General features: G+C 39.3%; 1 protein-coding gene across 1 annotated transcript; it reads left to right on the top strand.

The window, feature by feature from the left end:
• Positions 1–614: 614 nt before the first annotated feature.
• Positions 615–15522, top strand: LOC121354533 (threonine--tRNA ligase 1, cytoplasmic-like). The gene is made up of 19 exons (XM_041469229.1): positions 615–881; positions 1596–1688; positions 2444–2634; positions 3168–3291; positions 4424–4545; positions 5332–5449; positions 6120–6184; positions 6876–6954; positions 8158–8304; positions 8911–9009; positions 9342–9508; positions 10020–10182; positions 10816–10953; positions 11390–11467; positions 11567–11667; positions 12790–12894; positions 13651–13723; positions 14427–14541; positions 14657–15522. Exons 1-19 carry the CDS (start codon positions 624–626, stop codon positions 14803–14805), a joined length of 2385 nt encoding a protein of 794 aa, XP_041325163.1. The 5' UTR covers positions 615–623; the 3' UTR covers positions 14806–15522.
• The last annotated feature ends 784 nt before the right edge of the window (positions 15523–16306 follow it).

The following is a 16306-nucleotide window of genomic DNA, read 5'->3' as shown; positions in this document are numbered from 1 at the left end:
GCAATGACCTGTAAACGATGCAGCAGACTGTTGGGCTGTGCAATAGGAGTTGTACAATCCTCCCAAGCTCTGAGTCCTAACATCTGGCATTTCAAACCTCTTCAAATTATTTACCTTCGTGCTAAGTTCTGCAATTTGTGCTAAGATGCTGAATAATTTCAATCAGTCTGATTTCATAAGAAATGGTGTCAGCCAGGAAGCATCCACTATAAATAAGCTCTGGCAGTGTTTATTTGACATTGAAGTAAATTAAGAATGCAATCTGACCAACATGTTTTAACAATGACATTCTTTCATACAGCGTTTAAGGAAAGGCTGAATGTGGCACATGGAGCCATGGTCCAGTTGATGCGGTGGTCCTCGGTCATAGGTTGGGCTCGATGATCTCAGAGGTCTTTTCCACCCCAATTGATTCTGTGGATATCGACACTTCCCAATTGCTCACCGGCCTCGGGTAGGTTGGTTAATCACCAGCACAGCAGCAGGGGCTCTAAAGAGCCGTTTGCTCAATTAGAAGAAGGAGCGACAGGAACAGGACCACTCTGCACGGTCCCGCAGCCGCGCCGCGCCCGGCGGCAGCGGGCGGGGCCGGCAGGGCCGGGGCGGAGCGCGCCGGGGCCAACATGGCGGTGGCGGCGGGAGCAGCCGAGGCGGCTGAGCTGCGGCTGGCGCGGCAGGAGCGGGAGCTGCGCTGGCTGGCGGCGGAGGTCGGCCGGCTGAAGGAGCCGCAGGAGCTGCACTGCCCCGGCAGCGCCAGCCCCGAGCTGCAGCGGCTCCGGGCCGAGAACGAGAAGCTGCGCTACCGCCTGCTGCACCTGCGCCGCAGCCTGGCGGCCGAGCTGGGCCGGGCGGCGCCGGCGCAGCCCCCGGCCGGCGGAGAGGTAGCGCCGGGGCCGCTCGGAGCGGGGACGGGACGGTGACTCCGGGCGGGCCGGGCCTCCGCGAGCGGGAAGGGAAGGGACGAGACAGGGACATTCACGGGGCCGAGCCGCCTGTGCCCAGCCCCCGGGAGCAGAAGCCTGTCGCGGTGTCTGCCCGTAGCACTGGGCAGTGGTCTCTGCCCTTGTGCCAAGGCGGCGGGTTGACAGAATCATAGAATGGTTTGGGTTGGGAAAGACCCTAAAGATCATCTCGTTCCTAGCCCCTTGCCATGGGCAGGAACATCTTCCACTAGACCAGATTGATCAGAGCCCCATCCAGCCTGGACTTGAACACTGCCGGGGGTGGGGCAAGCACAGCATCACTGGGCAACCTGTTGGAGGTAGCACACAATTGAAAGCTGCTGTGACTGCTCACTGCTCTGCTTTGATGTCCAACGGCCTCTCTGGGGCGACTTTGCTGGTGATAGTTGTAGTAGTAAAATTTGGGAAATTGTGTTGAGAGGACTTAGTTTGGTGAGCAGCATTGCTGTGTCTGCACAACATCAAAAAGATGCATGAGATGTGCCATGAGAAGGCTTGGTACTGAGGATATACCTTATTCCCTGTAATTGCCTTTTCAGCCCAATATTATACTGGTTTGGTTTGTTTTGATGATTTCTGGGGAAAAAAAGGGCAAAGGTATAGTACAGGTATACTTTGTATTCTCACTTTCAGAAAGTCTCCAGTGCAAGCTCAGCTGATGCAGTGAATCAAATTAAAGAGGAAAAGAAAAAGGAAGATGAAGCTGTGAACCAACACCACAATGATGTAAGTGGTTCTTTAATACCACGTAGTAATAGGAGTGGTATTTGACCAGGGTCAGAAAAGGCTCTCAAATCTGTAATACTTTGCTGTATTTTGAAATCCCAGCTTTTGGGAAGAAAGCTCGCTATAGCACAGAGAAAAAAACCTCACATTATTCAAGAGCTTAATCTTGCATTAGTAGGGTTACTGCTACATTATTAGATTTCTACATTTTATGTAATGAAAGGATTTGGGTTATTGGAAAATAAAGGTCATGTTTTTGTGGTGTCTAAGGAGGGTGATGGTTCATGAGCATTCATGATGGCTGAAGGGATATTGGCAGCCCTGCTGTAGTACAATAGAGCTTAATAACTCACCTTAAGCTAAAATACAGGAACCTTTATGTGAACTGTCTAGCTTGAATCTGATGCTTTGAATGTAGTGGCAGAAGTGAGGGCTTGTTGGAGTGATCCAGATTTCTCCAGGACATCTGTCAAATGCAAATTTTGGGTCAGGAATATAAGCTGCTTTCTGAGGTCCAGCTCATAGACCCATTTAGGCCCAGACTGATGAAAGTGCATGGAAAATAAAAAATCAGTTAGTTGAATGGGGCTATCTTGTGTATTATTATTTATAAATGCATTACTGATTTTGAGTGTAAATTCTAGTACAGTTAAATCTAGACAAGTTGGAACCTCTGGGGATGCACCAACACTGTGAATCCTTTTATTCTTTGTCTCACAGATATGTGTGTATATGATCGAATTTATGTCTTACAGCTCCAGTGTGTGCCTGGCTTCATAGAAGACAGACTGAAGCTTTATGAAGCACTGAAAAAAGAACATGATGCTTTGCTAGCTTACAGAGCAGCCAACCAGAGCAAATCTATCAAAATTACTCTGACAGATGGGGAGACAGTTGAAGGAGAATCTTGGAAAACCACGCCATATCAATTAGCTGTAGGAATTAGGTAACCTGCACATTCAAGGAGTTGTACTTTTGTAGTAGTGATAAAACTGTTACTATCATTTGTCTCTTACCTTGTTATATAAAGTATATGTCACTGTCAGTGGGTGGTGGCTCCCTTAAACTGGTTTGCTTGGAAAGCGTTGGCACTTCAGCTCCATGTGGTAGAAACAGTTGGTTACAGTTCTGATACTTGGGATTCTGTGCTGGGATCATAATGCTTCCAATTAAATCTGTGACACTGCTGGGAATTAAGAGACATCAGAAGTTCTGTGAGTTAGCAGAATCAGTAGAACCTGTTGTAAGGAGCAGCCTTTCTTCCAGGCCCCCAGCACTGAAAAGTGTTGAACAAAACTTCTCAAGACCTTAAGGTTCTATACCTTAAAAGTGGGCAAGTGTTTAAGACCACAGAAACAAAAGTTTACGGTCTTCAGGTGCTACAAGATGTGGATGTGGTCTCATGAGGTTTAGAAACCTAAAGTCTTTTACAAATCTGAACCTAAATATTCTTGTCTCGTGTCTCTTCTGTTTCTTCAGTCAAGTGTTGGCTTCAAATGCAGTCATAGCCAAAGTGAATGGTGAACTCTGGGATCTGGACCGTCCGCTGGAGGGAGATTGTACTCTAGAGCTGCTCACCTTTGATAATGAAGAAGCCAAAGCTGTGAGTAAACACTCTGGTTTCTGCTTGATTAAAGAAACTAATGACATGAAATTGATTGCAGCATTAAGCTTTAAAAATCTTATATTAAAAAAACCCACAAAACTACTCAAGTAATGTATTTCCTATGATTCACAAAGATTAGATAGTAAGTGCCTGTAGTCTGAGAGTAAGTAAAATATTTGTGTTCTTTTCTTCCTTCTCTTTTACATAAAAAAGTTATTTCTCAAAGGAGTTTGTCCAGAAAGCCTTGATTTGTATGTTAACTTGAAACAGTCTGTGGTTTGGCTCACTGCATTTGAAGATCAGACAGTGAAAGCAAAGTGAGGCAGTCACTACTGTTTTCTCAAAGCTGTCCAGTATTAGACTTGAGTCATAAATAAAATCTACACGCCCTTGTAGTGCCACTGTTTATTAGATCCTTAAGTAGACATTTCTTAGTCAATTCAAATATACGTATACTTAGCAACTTGATTGAGATTTTTCTGTAATGGTATTCAGTCTGAATCTTATGTTATGTTATGCTAGGATTGGACTTCAGTTTTGTCAAAGAATTATTCATGTGACTAAGCTTGTTGGAGATATTTCAGGAGCCTGTCAAGGCTTTATCTTGTAGCAGTAGCTCTGAAATAGTCTCAATTAATAAGAAGTCAGAACATCAGACTAGTATTGATTTACTGTGTTGTTGGCTTCCCTCTTCTGACATTTCAGGTAATGTAGTTTACAGACCCATTAATAAATGTACTGAATGTGAGCAATGGCAATCTAATCAGATACATTGCTTTGGATGTGATTAGTGGTGCATAGACTTCAACTGATATTAACTTGTAAATAAACAAGGTACAGTAATTAAGTTGAAGGAGTTGTGCAGAGATATAGTCATCCTCTTTCAGACTGAAGTATGGTGGGCCTTTAGTGCTACATCTGCCATTATCTTTTCATTTTGAAGATATATTACTCTACTATTCATGTATTACTCTATATGAGTAATATAAAGTTGTTTTACTTCTCTCAAAATTTGAGCAACATTGGTTCCAGTCTGTGTCCTATCTGCAGATATCTCTAGTTTTGTTTTTTCTTTTTAGTTACACAATGCCATTGACCTCATGGTTTGCTCAGCTGACTTCATTTACAGGTGTATTGGCATTCAAGTGCTCACATTCTTGGAGAGGCCATGGAAGGACATTTTGGGGGCTGCTTATGCTATGGACCACCAGTTGAGAATGGATTTTATTATGACATGTATATTGAAGACAGGTAAAATTAGTGTTGTAGAAATTTAATACTCCTATTAAAGATCAGTACTAGAATTATTTTGTTTGTTTCTGATTGTTAAAAGTACAATTCTGATTCTAATATGATTTGAAACACAGTTTTCTGTATATGCAGTTCAACTGAGTGTGTGTATATATTTAAATTCAGAAGCAGTGTTCAGACACCTGCTCTGTAAGAGTTAAAGCTGTTGTGTGGAAAAAATGCTCTGCATTTTTGGGTTGAAGTTTCTGAAGTTCCTGTGTGGCCAAGGAGATGGTTTCCTTGAAGACTCCTGCAAGTTTGATTTCCAGGGGCCATAGTCGTGTAGAAAGGACACAAATGCATGTAACTTGTCTAGGTGTTTTCTACTTTTCTAATCCTTGTGCACAGCTTTACAATTCTGTTTTTTTTCCTTGTTTGTCCTTCTGTAGGCAGGGAGCATACTGAATCTGCAGGAGCTGATAAACTGGCTCTTGTGGCTGAGTTGAGCCTTTTTTCTCCTTGGTTTGTTTTTTTCTTAAATCATACATATATTTTGAGCTATAGGTCTTCCAGATATTTAATTGTGTCAAAGACTGTTGCAGACATTCAAAGGAATGATTGCAATGGGTTTTTTCAGGGTGGTGCTATCTGTGTTTCTGGGTTTAGTGTCTGAAAATACAGCTGTTTGTAAGTAACTAAGAAAAAAACTACTATGACAAATCACAACACATTAATTTTTCAAATTAGAAAAATGGGAGTATCAAAATAATTAATTTATATTTCTTTTGCCTGTGTCTTTTTATCTAGAAGTGTATCTAGTACTGAATTCCCACTACTAGAGAACCGTTGTAAAAATATCATAAAAGAGAAACAGGCTTTTGAAAGGCTGGAAGTCAAAAAGGAGATCCTGTTAGACATGTTTAAGGTAAATCTTTAGAGTAGCTGTGGATCTGCTACGATGATCTTTTAAAATGTAACTTTTATGAAAAATTGCATGTGACTGACTCATCAGAATAGTACCTGTCCAGTAAAACAAAGAAAAGCAATACCATCCTTTTCCCCTTCTCCATATGCCCTCCCAAATGTTCAGGATGTTTTCAAACACTTATAAAAACAATTCTTATTCCATAAAAACACACCTCCAGCTCAATGCAATAACAAGTAAATGAAAGGTATACATTTCTTCTGGTTCACTTGTCAAGACAGGTCAGAAAAGGCTTTAGTTCTACTCCTGTTTTATTCAGTGAATATCACCAGTCTCACTGTACTGTGTAGTTGCTTTTCACAAGTGCTTTGGGGTGTTCAGGTGGTGATCACAATCCTAAACACACCCTCAGGGGCTTTAAGATGTTTCTGTCTCTTTCCCCTCTGCTTTTGCAACTCTTCTGAGAAATAGATGTGGGGTTTTTTTGTTGTTGTTGTTGATTTGTTGTTTTGTTTGATGGGGTTTTGGGTTGTTTGTTTTGGGTTTTTTTGTTTTTTTTACTTAGAAGTGTTTTTTACTGGTGCACTTGTAATATTAAAATATAATTTTTGAAGAGAATTTTATTATCAATTTTATTGACATTTCTGGCTTTTCATACTTCCACACACAGTATAACAAGTTTAAGTGTCGTATCCTTAATGAGAAGGTGAAGACACCAACTACCACAGTATACAGGTAAAGAAATATACTTGAATGGCATTATTAAGTACTTTTATAGCTAATTAATTTAATATGAGAGAATAATTTAGGGTTTTTTTAATTCTAAGTTCTGAATACATGTGTGATTGGGACTTAAGTTTGCAATTAATATTGCTACTTAGGTAGAGTGAGATTTTTTTTTCTCTGCTGGGACAGATTAGGTCTCAATTTGTGGACAAATGTCAAATTCAGTTTTTATGTATTCCCTCTGGTTTCAGTAGACTGATTAAAATAAGTTGCCATCTCTGACATTGTCTTGCTGCATAATGGATAAAGCTAACTCTAGTTCAGTGTGGGGCGAGGAACCTGCTCATTCAGTTACTTGTTAGTTGGTTGGAAAATGGCAACATCATTTTCTGTTCGATGTACACACTTTAAAATTTCCCGGCCAACTTGAACAAGTTTATATATGGAACTATATGAATTGGCAAATGTGTTATGATGCTCTTGTAAATGGATGAGTGTGCTGAGCATTTACTGAGTGAATATTTCACTTCAGGTAGGAGGCACAGTTACAGTTAAGGTGCACTGAATTTGCCGCATGGTGCATATTTATATTTACTGGCATGTCTGAATGTGTCAAACATGAACTTGTGTGCCATTGGTGAATGTATTGAAAAATGTTGGGTTGCTTAGAAATGGACACTCTTTTTGTTTTGTCATTTAGATGTGGTCCATTGATTGATCTCTGCAAGGGACCACATGTGAGACACACTGGAAAAATTAAGGCCCTTAAAATAATTAAGGTAAGTTTAAATTACCTGTGCATCAAAACTGAAATAAATTGTCAGTTGATTTATTTATATATTTCTTTTTCCTGGGCTGACTGTAGTAGGATTAGTCCTTTGTATTGTTTTCTTTGCTTGCTGTACAATAGTTCTTCATTTCTTTCCCAGTTTCCATTGTACAAGTAGAACTACTGACTTTGATCGTTGATCTATGTCTGACATTTACTTGGCTAAGACAGTAACAGTTGTACCTCAGTGAAAGTTACCAGTGTGTTTTTTATCAGTGTATTAGTGTAGTAAACTGCTCATTTAGACTGATGAAGAGCACTGCAAAACTCCTCTGGCTAGTGGTGACCAGATGAGCTGTGGAGCTAGTTCTGCTGTGCACAGGAGAGAAGAGCAGCCTAAGCCCCTGTGGCAGGACTATGCCATTATCTCCCATCAGCGCTGCACTTCACAGGACAAGTGTCATGGTTAGGCTGTACCAGCAGTCCCATCTGAGTGCAAGGGGGTGTACATGCTCTGCAGTGAGTTAACATTAAGATACTCACTGGGTCAGAAAATAGTATTTTGACATTGTCAGGTACAGGAGATTTTCAGGTACAGGAGATAAAGTGGACCTTAGCAGGTCTGCAAGTGTGCTGTCAAAAAATGGCATTGCTTCCAGGAAAGCCAGAGACAGTGTTTGCAGAGGCCTCTGACTGTATGGTGTAGTTTAAGTTACTCACAGATGCTAGTTTTGGTAACCTTATTAGACTGAGCTCTTTGGAATGTTCATCATTGTGGCTTTTCCTGGCTTACAGACTGAAGCGTATGGAACTGTTGAGTTCCAAGGAATGAGGTTAAAACTGCCCAGATTTAACTGTGAGAGTTAGGTTTGTTTTGCCTTTCTTGTTTTCCTACTGCACTGTGTTTTCAATGTAAACAAGTCCTGCCTTTTAAAAAGCCATAACATGAAATAATAAAATATGCCATGATGTGAGTTAAAACAAGGTACCTAAGAATAAAATACGATTTGACCTGTCACTTCTGTTTATCTTCTGTATTAGTGTGCTGACTAAAAGGCACTGCAAGTCTCTTTGTGTTACAAACAAATGCTGAAGGACTGCATATAATTCTTTTCCCAAGGAAAAATACAATAATGTTCGAATGGGTTAGTGTTTATCCCTCTTTCCCTGATATTATGTAATACTATCTTAAAGTATGGGTTTTGTGTATCAGAGTTCCTCTACCTATTGGGAAGGAAAATCTGACATGGAAACTCTGCAGAGAATATATGGAATATCCTTTCCTGATAACAAAATGATGAAGGAATGGGAAAAAGTCCAGGAAGAAGCCAAAAACCGGGATCATAGGAAAATCGGGAAGGTACATTATTCCACTGTCTACTTTTTATACTTCTGTTATAGAGTTCATTCTCTTCCCTTGTATTTTAGTTTTGGTTTGATTTTTTGTTGTTGTTTTTGACAGTTTTAAGGGGAGCCAGTTCTGTGTGCTTCTTGATGTCACTTGCATTTTAAAATTTTAGTTCTACAAACTCGTCACTTGCGTATGAGTGTTAAACTAATGTTGGGGAGAAGTTAATGGCTTTAGTCCCTTAGTTTAGGGGTATAAACCTTAAACCTATTAATGCAGAGTCTTTGCAGATCCTTCCTAAATCAGTCTGTTTTTCGTAGAAGATAATTTTTATGGAAATTTTGTAAATAAGATGGTTTGATCATTCTTAGGTGTAAATTTGGGGAAATGTGTGTTTACACGGTCAAAGAATCAAATGGAATTCAGTGTTACTACAAATCTCAAAGAGTAAAAACTGCAGGTCAATTAACTGGTCTTGCTGAGATCTTGTAGACCATAAATCATCTTGTTGTTGCAACATTCCGTCTTTGCAAGCAGTGTCTTGATGTGTGTTAAGTAGTTACATTCTGCAATTCCCTCTGAATTGGTATTAGAGCATTCTGGTTTTGATTTACCTAGGAGCAAGAACTCTTCTTCTTTCATGATTTGAGTCCTGGAAGCTGCTTTTTTCTCCCTAGAGGTGCCTTTCTTTATAACACACTGGTGGATTTCATACGGGTTAGTATATACTGATGTTACTGATGTAAGTCCTAACAGCTTGTCATTTGTTGATGTTAAATGATAGGCCATTCATAGTGCTGAGCTATCCACAGAAAGAGAAGTACCTATGTATGTAAACACATGCAAGACTTTCACAAGGATGATACAAATTTCATGTTTTTGAAAATAAGGCAGAGTGAAGCTGTGTTTTTCCAATTGTGCAGAGTCTACATGTGCAGTAGTCCTATTTTGTCCCTGTGAATTGCCATCATAATACCACAGTTGAAAAGAATCAAGCTTCTGCTTGTCAAAAGCTCTCTCACCTTTTAAATGTTACATTTGTTCTATAGGGGGAATATCGCAGGCGTAATTTTACTGAAGTTGTGTCTCCGAATGTCTTCAACAGTAAACTCTGGGAAGCTTCAGGACATTGGCAGCACTACAGTGAAAATATGTTCGCTTTTGAGATTGAGAAAGAAACCTTTGCCCTTAAACCCATGAATTGTCCAGGACATTGGTTTGTACTCTTAGCTGGAAAACGTCTTATTTTACATCATTTATCCTTTTTGGGGCTGAGGAGAAGTAAAAGGAATATTAATACAGACTGTCATGTATGTTTATGAAAGACTGCTAAGCCAGGGTGTCCAGAGAGCTTCTCTGACAGTATCCCAAAGCAAACATTTGCAGTAAGTCTGCACTGAGCTGGGTTTGTGCATGCTAATACCAGTCTGTACCACTAGTAAATACCAAGTCTGTTGGTTAGAGGTGAGCATCAGCTGTTGTTTTCCAAGAAAGGTACGCATGATTCTGTCTTGATTTACTCTTGCAGTGTCTTTTTCTCAGTGATCTTTAGCAGTACATTGAGTGTTGTGCTTCTTCTGTTTGCCTGTCTTTCAGGGTGTAGACAACTTGAATGAGTGAATACTTAAAAATGTGATTACTGTCTGTACTGAGCTTCGCTTATTTCTGTCTTGTCCTAAATCTCCTGTAAGAAGGATAAAAGGAAGGTTCTTCCATGTTTCTTTTAGCTTGATGTTTGCCCATCGTCCCCGATCCTGGAGGGAATTGCCTCTTAGACTTGCAGATTTTGGAGTTCTTCATCGAAACGAGCTCTCAGGCACTTTGAGTGGCTTGACTCGTGTAAGGCGCTTCCAACAAGATGATGCTCACATCTTTTGCGCAATGGAACAGGTAAAAAAAAAAATAAAAAGAGCACCTTCCACATCTCCACCAGTCAACCAAAAAAACCCCTTCCCTCTCCCAGTGCAAACTAACAGCAAACAAGAAAAACATCCCTGAAGTATTTCTCTTGGTTCTTCCATTGTGTAGTGTAAAGCTGCTTTTGGTCAGGTTTTTTCTAGGTGCTTCTTTTTATTTAGAAAGATGCACTGGGCAGCTAAACCCCAGAAAGTAAGATTTGTTGTATTTTCCATCTCCCTCTGCAAAAAAAAAGCAGTTGATCCCATTGTTTTCTATAGTAATGCTGAATAAAAACTTTATTTTGTCAGTAATGCCATAGATTTTAGTGGAACTACATGTATAAATTGATACACTTTAAATCAGGATACAATTTGTGTCTAGAACCTCATGCTTAACAAAAATACCTCTTTTCTTGCTATGCTTTGAAGCCTCAACGCCTTGGATCTCTCTTTGCCCATTAAATGGATTTGGGATCCTCGGATGTAATTATTGAGTGATTTTTAATTCTTTCATATTTAATGGACTCTTATGTTCTTGTTGCAAGGAATTCAGTCGACTCAATTACATGTTTATGTAAGTAAATTTTAACCTATTTAACCTATTTTAATATGTTTTATGTTTAAGATTGAAGAAGAAATTAAGGACTGTCTTGATTTCTTGAAGTCAGTGTATGCTGTCTTTGGCTTTACCTTTCAACTACATCTTTCAACAAGACCAGAAAATTATCTTGGAGATTTAGAGATCTGGGATCATGCAGAAAAGGTAATGAATTTAAAAGCTTACAAACAAATCCCTTAAATTTGTACTTGCAGAGATAGATATTTAACTGAGTTCTTCCATACTGCATGGTGAAATTGCTTAAATCAGATGCTAAATGCTGACCTTGGTGGAAATTCTTGTAGGGAAACATCACATTAAATCTGAAGTTTCTATAGAAAACCAGAACTTTCAGATTCTTGCTTAGCCCCTTACCTTGATCTAGTTAAATTTCTATTATTTTTTTTTCTCTGAATAATCAAAATATTTATACAAGGAACTACATTTTCCAGATTATTTATCATAAATGAGGGAATGCTTGAACAATAGGGGTTGTGCTGCCTTTTGACTCCTTTAGAATTTCAAAGGCAATTGCTTTGACTTCCAGTAATGAGAGGCCTTTCTATACCTTCTTTAATTACTCTCTCATTATTATGATCAGCAACTTCAAAACAGCTTGAATAACTTCGGAGAGCAATGGAGTTTGAATCCAGGAGATGGAGCATTTTATGGTCCTAAGGTTAGTGACTCAGCATTTCAGTATAACTTTGGGATGGACAGAAATGCAGATGTACTGCAGGCAAACTATATTTAGTAACTGTGTAATTTTGCTTCACAGATTGATATTAAAATCAAAGATGCAATTGGTAGGTACCATCAATGTGCTACCATCCAGCTTGACTTCCAGCTACCCATTCGGTTTAATCTTACTTATGTTGGGTGAGTTGTTAAGCTGAATATCTTCCTTTTTAAAATGAAATCAAACAATAGCTTTCATTTTCTGTAATTCCCATTATGTACTAATGCTATATTGCTCATTTAACAAATGATTAGCTTGTAAATCAGTCAGATGGTAGGCAGAGCAAACACCCCCAGTGAGCAGAGGAGCGAGTCATGAACTTGAAGATACTTTCTCAAGGTGATGATAGCTCACTTTAATTGTAAATGCAGGAAAAATCTCATTATCTGTCTTGTCTGCCAGTTTTGAAGGCAATTGATCATCAGAAGTGCTAAAAACCCCTCAGCTGAGTCAGTTTTCGTTTTCAGCCTAGTCATTGTGTCTCCTTGGAAGACACAGCACACAAACTCAACATGCTCTAAGGAGCAAGTATGTTTGTACTAAGTGGCTCTTTATTTTTATCAGATTAAATTAGTTAACTTTGAACATCAACCAAGTGTGAACAGCTTTTAGTGAAAATCTGGCTGGTTTCCAGCTAGGCCCACTGAGCAAATTAATTTTAGTGCCACATTGACTTGAATACTCATTTTCTGGGTTGTATTTCTTGCTGTGTTTGATTTTTGCATATTATGAAGATGGGGAAGAGACAGTAAGAATCTGTAATTTTTTGGTTCTGCGGTATAGTCTACAGTAGATGTTATAGCTTTTATGATAGGTGGTAATATTGTTATGAACTGGCTTTTTTTTTAAAAGCCAGTTTTTTTAAATGTCAGGATTGTAATTTAAGTGAAGTAATGTAAAGGCAAGTAAGTTCCTGTGCAACAAGATAAAAGCAAGTCCTAATGGAAAGAGAGTGCAAGGAAGAACATAAAATATTAAAATGCACAAAAATGGTGCTGAGTCAGTCAAGCGTCTTCTCAAATTTAAGAGTGTATTTCTGCCACTAGCTGTAGGCATGATTATTTTAAATCAGAATTTCTTTAAAAGCCCAGCTGACTTCAAGTACATTTGTAATAAAACCAGTAGACTTTTCATAAGTATAACTAACTAAATTTTGTCTTTCTGTTTAAAGTAGAGTCAAAAATATTAGTAGGATTACATGTGTCTGAGCTCAAATAACTGTATTTTAAAAAAAAAAAAAAACTTGATTTATTTTTTTTCAGTAAGGATGGTGATGACAAGAAAAGGCCAGTGATTATTCACAGAGCTATTTTGGGATCTGTGGAGAGAATGATAGCTATTCTAGCAGAAAATTATGGAGGAAAATGGTATGTGGCACAAATGGAATTTTCAGAAGACTAACAACGTAGAAACTGCATATCCTTCCTATTGCCCCATATATTATAATGCAAAAATAGTATCCCTAACATTTTCTCAAAATTAGTAAGATTACAAAAAAAGTCCAGTTTCTGGTCTGAGTTATGTAATATCCATACAATTTCATGAGACTGCAGAAAAAAGTAAAAATAGTGCAGAAATAGGAATTGTAATTGAATGTATAAGTCCTGCATTATTCTTGTTCCTTTTTTCTTAAAAATTGTGCCCTTGTACCAGCAGGATGTCAGATGTGTGTAAAGCAATGATTTTTGTATACACAGACATTCATTAATCAAAATACGTGAAATATTTTTGTACTTCTAACATTGATCATTTTGTCTTGGATAAGATCTGGAAGGATTTCTTCATGAATGTATTTAAATTACTAAGGAAGAGTTAGTTCTTATTTTCAGTCATTTGACTGTCACTTGACTGTCCACCTTCACTGTAAAGTTATAGATAAAAGTGAAAGTTATGCAGGAAAAATTATGTTTAAAGTTGTGAAGTCATTTGTGAAGAAAACAGAAGGTCCAACTTTCCTATGTGTCATTTTACTGAAATTTGCTATTTTGTGAGAGCTTGAAAAGAGGGAGATGATACACTAACCAACATCCTTAGTAAACCATTCTATACAGAAATTATTGTTGTGGAACATGACTGGAAATGTAAAATGCACCTCTGTTTCCTGTTGGTCCTGTGCTGGCCAGGCCGTTCTGGCTGTCTCCACGGCAGGTGATGGTTGTGCCTGTGGGCCCCACGTCGGAACAGTACGCCCAGCAGGTGAGAGGACAGCTTGTCTCCTTATGGCAGCAGGCAGATTCAGAGATCCTTAGTGCTTGTCCTAGAGCAGGGAATTAATGCTTAATGACTCTGGAGACATGTTTGGGGGGAAAGGTAAATTTTTCAGTATAAAAGTTTCTGTCTAAGATTTGTATATGTCTGAGTAAGGGGTGTGTAACTTCAAGTATTTGGGGTTATTTAATTATGTACATACTTCTGTGATTATTAAAGGACAAAGCATCCTGGATGACCAGCCTTATATAAATAATGCTTTATTACAGCACTCTCATCTCTAACTAGGCAGAGCCGGTTTCTTCCATTTCCCACCATGACTACATCACTTTTGAGCCATGGTTGGTTTTACCCCTGTCCCATGCTTTCCTTGTAATGCAAGAATAAGTGTGTTTGTTCCTATTCCTCTTTGTCCTTTCTCAGACTGAGGACATGATTTTGACATGCAGTAGCAGAGCAGCATGTTTGATATAGATGTTACCTTGTATTGTTTCCCAGCTGGGGTGCTGCTGTGTGTGCAGGTTTCTTCAGATAACTTCATTGAAATCCTTATAATCATCCACAAGAACGAAATTATGCATATGCATGAATTAATTGTTGGGAGAGATCAATAATTGCAGCATTTACAAATGTATGTTGTAAACTATATAGTAATACTAAGAGGGTTTTGGTTTCTTTGGGTTTTTTTTAGGTTTGCAACCAGTTTTTTGAAGCAGGATTTATGTCAGATGTGGATCTAGATCAAAGTTGCACATTAAACAAGAAAATTAGAAATGCACAGCTGGCTCAGTATAACTTCATTTTAGGTAATTGCAGCATCTTACATTTCTGAATATCATTTAAGTTCTAATGTTGGACAAAGTTTGCTCTAGGCTTATTTTCTAATGTAGATTGTGTAATATTTTGTGCTATGTCTTGCAGTGGTTGGAGAAAAGGAGAAAGCAAATAATGCTGTCAATGTGCGAACAAGAGACAACAAAGTTCACGGAGAGATTTCAGTATCTTCTACTATTGAAAAACTCAAGAAATTTAAGACTTCACAAATTGCAAATGCAGAAGAAGAATTCTGATGTTGCTGCTAGGAAAAAAAATTATTAGCTGCCTGTGTGAAATGTTTCTTTCTTCCTGCACAGCAGTGATGCTCATCTGAGAGAATTTTCAGTTAATGGATGCACAAAATAAGCAAATGGAGCACTGCTGGTGCTCCAGGAAAAGCATGAGAGGACAGATGCACCTGCCAACTCCTTTAGCAATCGCATGGGTTTCCAATCTGCCTGAACGGCAGAATGCTTATTTAGAAAGTCCTGCAACTCTGATGTGGTGGGTTTGCTGTGGAAGTCAGTCAGGGCTGTACCGTGGTGGGCATCAGGAGGGTGGGAAGGACAGGGGAGATGCTGGGAGAGCTGAGCTCCCTCAGTCACAGAGTCCCAGCTCTCCTGACTGTGACCTGGCATCCTGAGCTTGGCAGTGCATAGGTGCCTCAGGAGCAGTTTGGATTAGGTTTTTTCCTAACTCCAGATGGTAACAAAAATTTGAGGGTGCAGGGGGGCATGTGAACATCTTGGTTGTTTCAGAATGTGTGTTCACAGACTATGAATGCACTGGAGTCTTTGTTGGAAGTCTCAGTGTAACAAGGCACTTGTGGAGTCGGTGTGATGACTGGCTGCTGTGATGCTGACAAGAATGCAGTTCAATTGCTATAACTGTGTGTGAAGTGTTTTATTTTGTTCCTCTGTTTGCTGTTGTTTTGGCTTTTGACTAAAACAAAAAAAAAACTTTGAAAAACCTTTCTGTCTGTAATTTATTGCTTTATTTGCTGAAAGTAGAATGCTGAAAAGGAACAGAGGACAATTTTAATTTTAAAACAGTGTGTTGGACTTGAAACTGGCCATGTTTCTGTTTTGTTTATGCTTAGAAGTGATTTTAAAGCTGCTGTTGCTGAATTTTTTGAGAGATTCGTTTTTACAATTTTTTTCACTTTAATATGCTGTTATTTAGTTAACAGGCTTAGCAGTGTTAAGTGTATTGCTCAGTTATCTAAGCTATTCAGCTCTGGTTGTGATTTAAATATCACAGCCATGAAGCAGAAGCTACAATTTAATGTGTAAATATTAACACAAATACAAAGCTTATGTTTTACTTTTGCCTCACTCTTACAGACCTGTGTTTAATAGGTCTGTGTTTGGTTTTGTATTCGTCTGTGGATCTGTTTTTATCTCCTGCTTCTAAAAGAAAAAGGGGGGAAAAACAAACATTGAAGGAGCAATGGGAAAGTTTTCTGTTCCACTTGACTGAATTAACACAGGGAGAGGCGGGCGATTTTTTTCTCTATATTTTATAAATACCTACATTTTTATGGACAATCGCTTTCGTGCTCCGTGTGTGATGTACTGATGCTGCAGCATTGAGGTTCTGAGGGTGTTTCACAGCGAGTTTCGGCCTTTGCCGGTCTCCGCTCCCGTGTGGGGCCGCCCTGGCGCTGCCGTTCCCCTCAGCCGCCCGGCCCCGCCCCCTGCCCGCCCCCTGGCGGCGCCGCCGGGCCCGCCGGGCGTACCAAGATGGCGGCGCGGT

This window comes from Pyrgilauda ruficollis, unplaced genomic scaffold (genome assembly GCF_017590135.1).
Source record: "Pyrgilauda ruficollis isolate IOZ18807 unplaced genomic scaffold, ASM1759013v1 scaffold23, whole genome shotgun sequence".
Taxonomy (NCBI): domain Eukaryota; kingdom Metazoa; phylum Chordata; class Aves; order Passeriformes; family Passeridae; genus Pyrgilauda; species Pyrgilauda ruficollis.
This window is presented reverse-complemented; position numbering and strand designations above follow the sequence as displayed.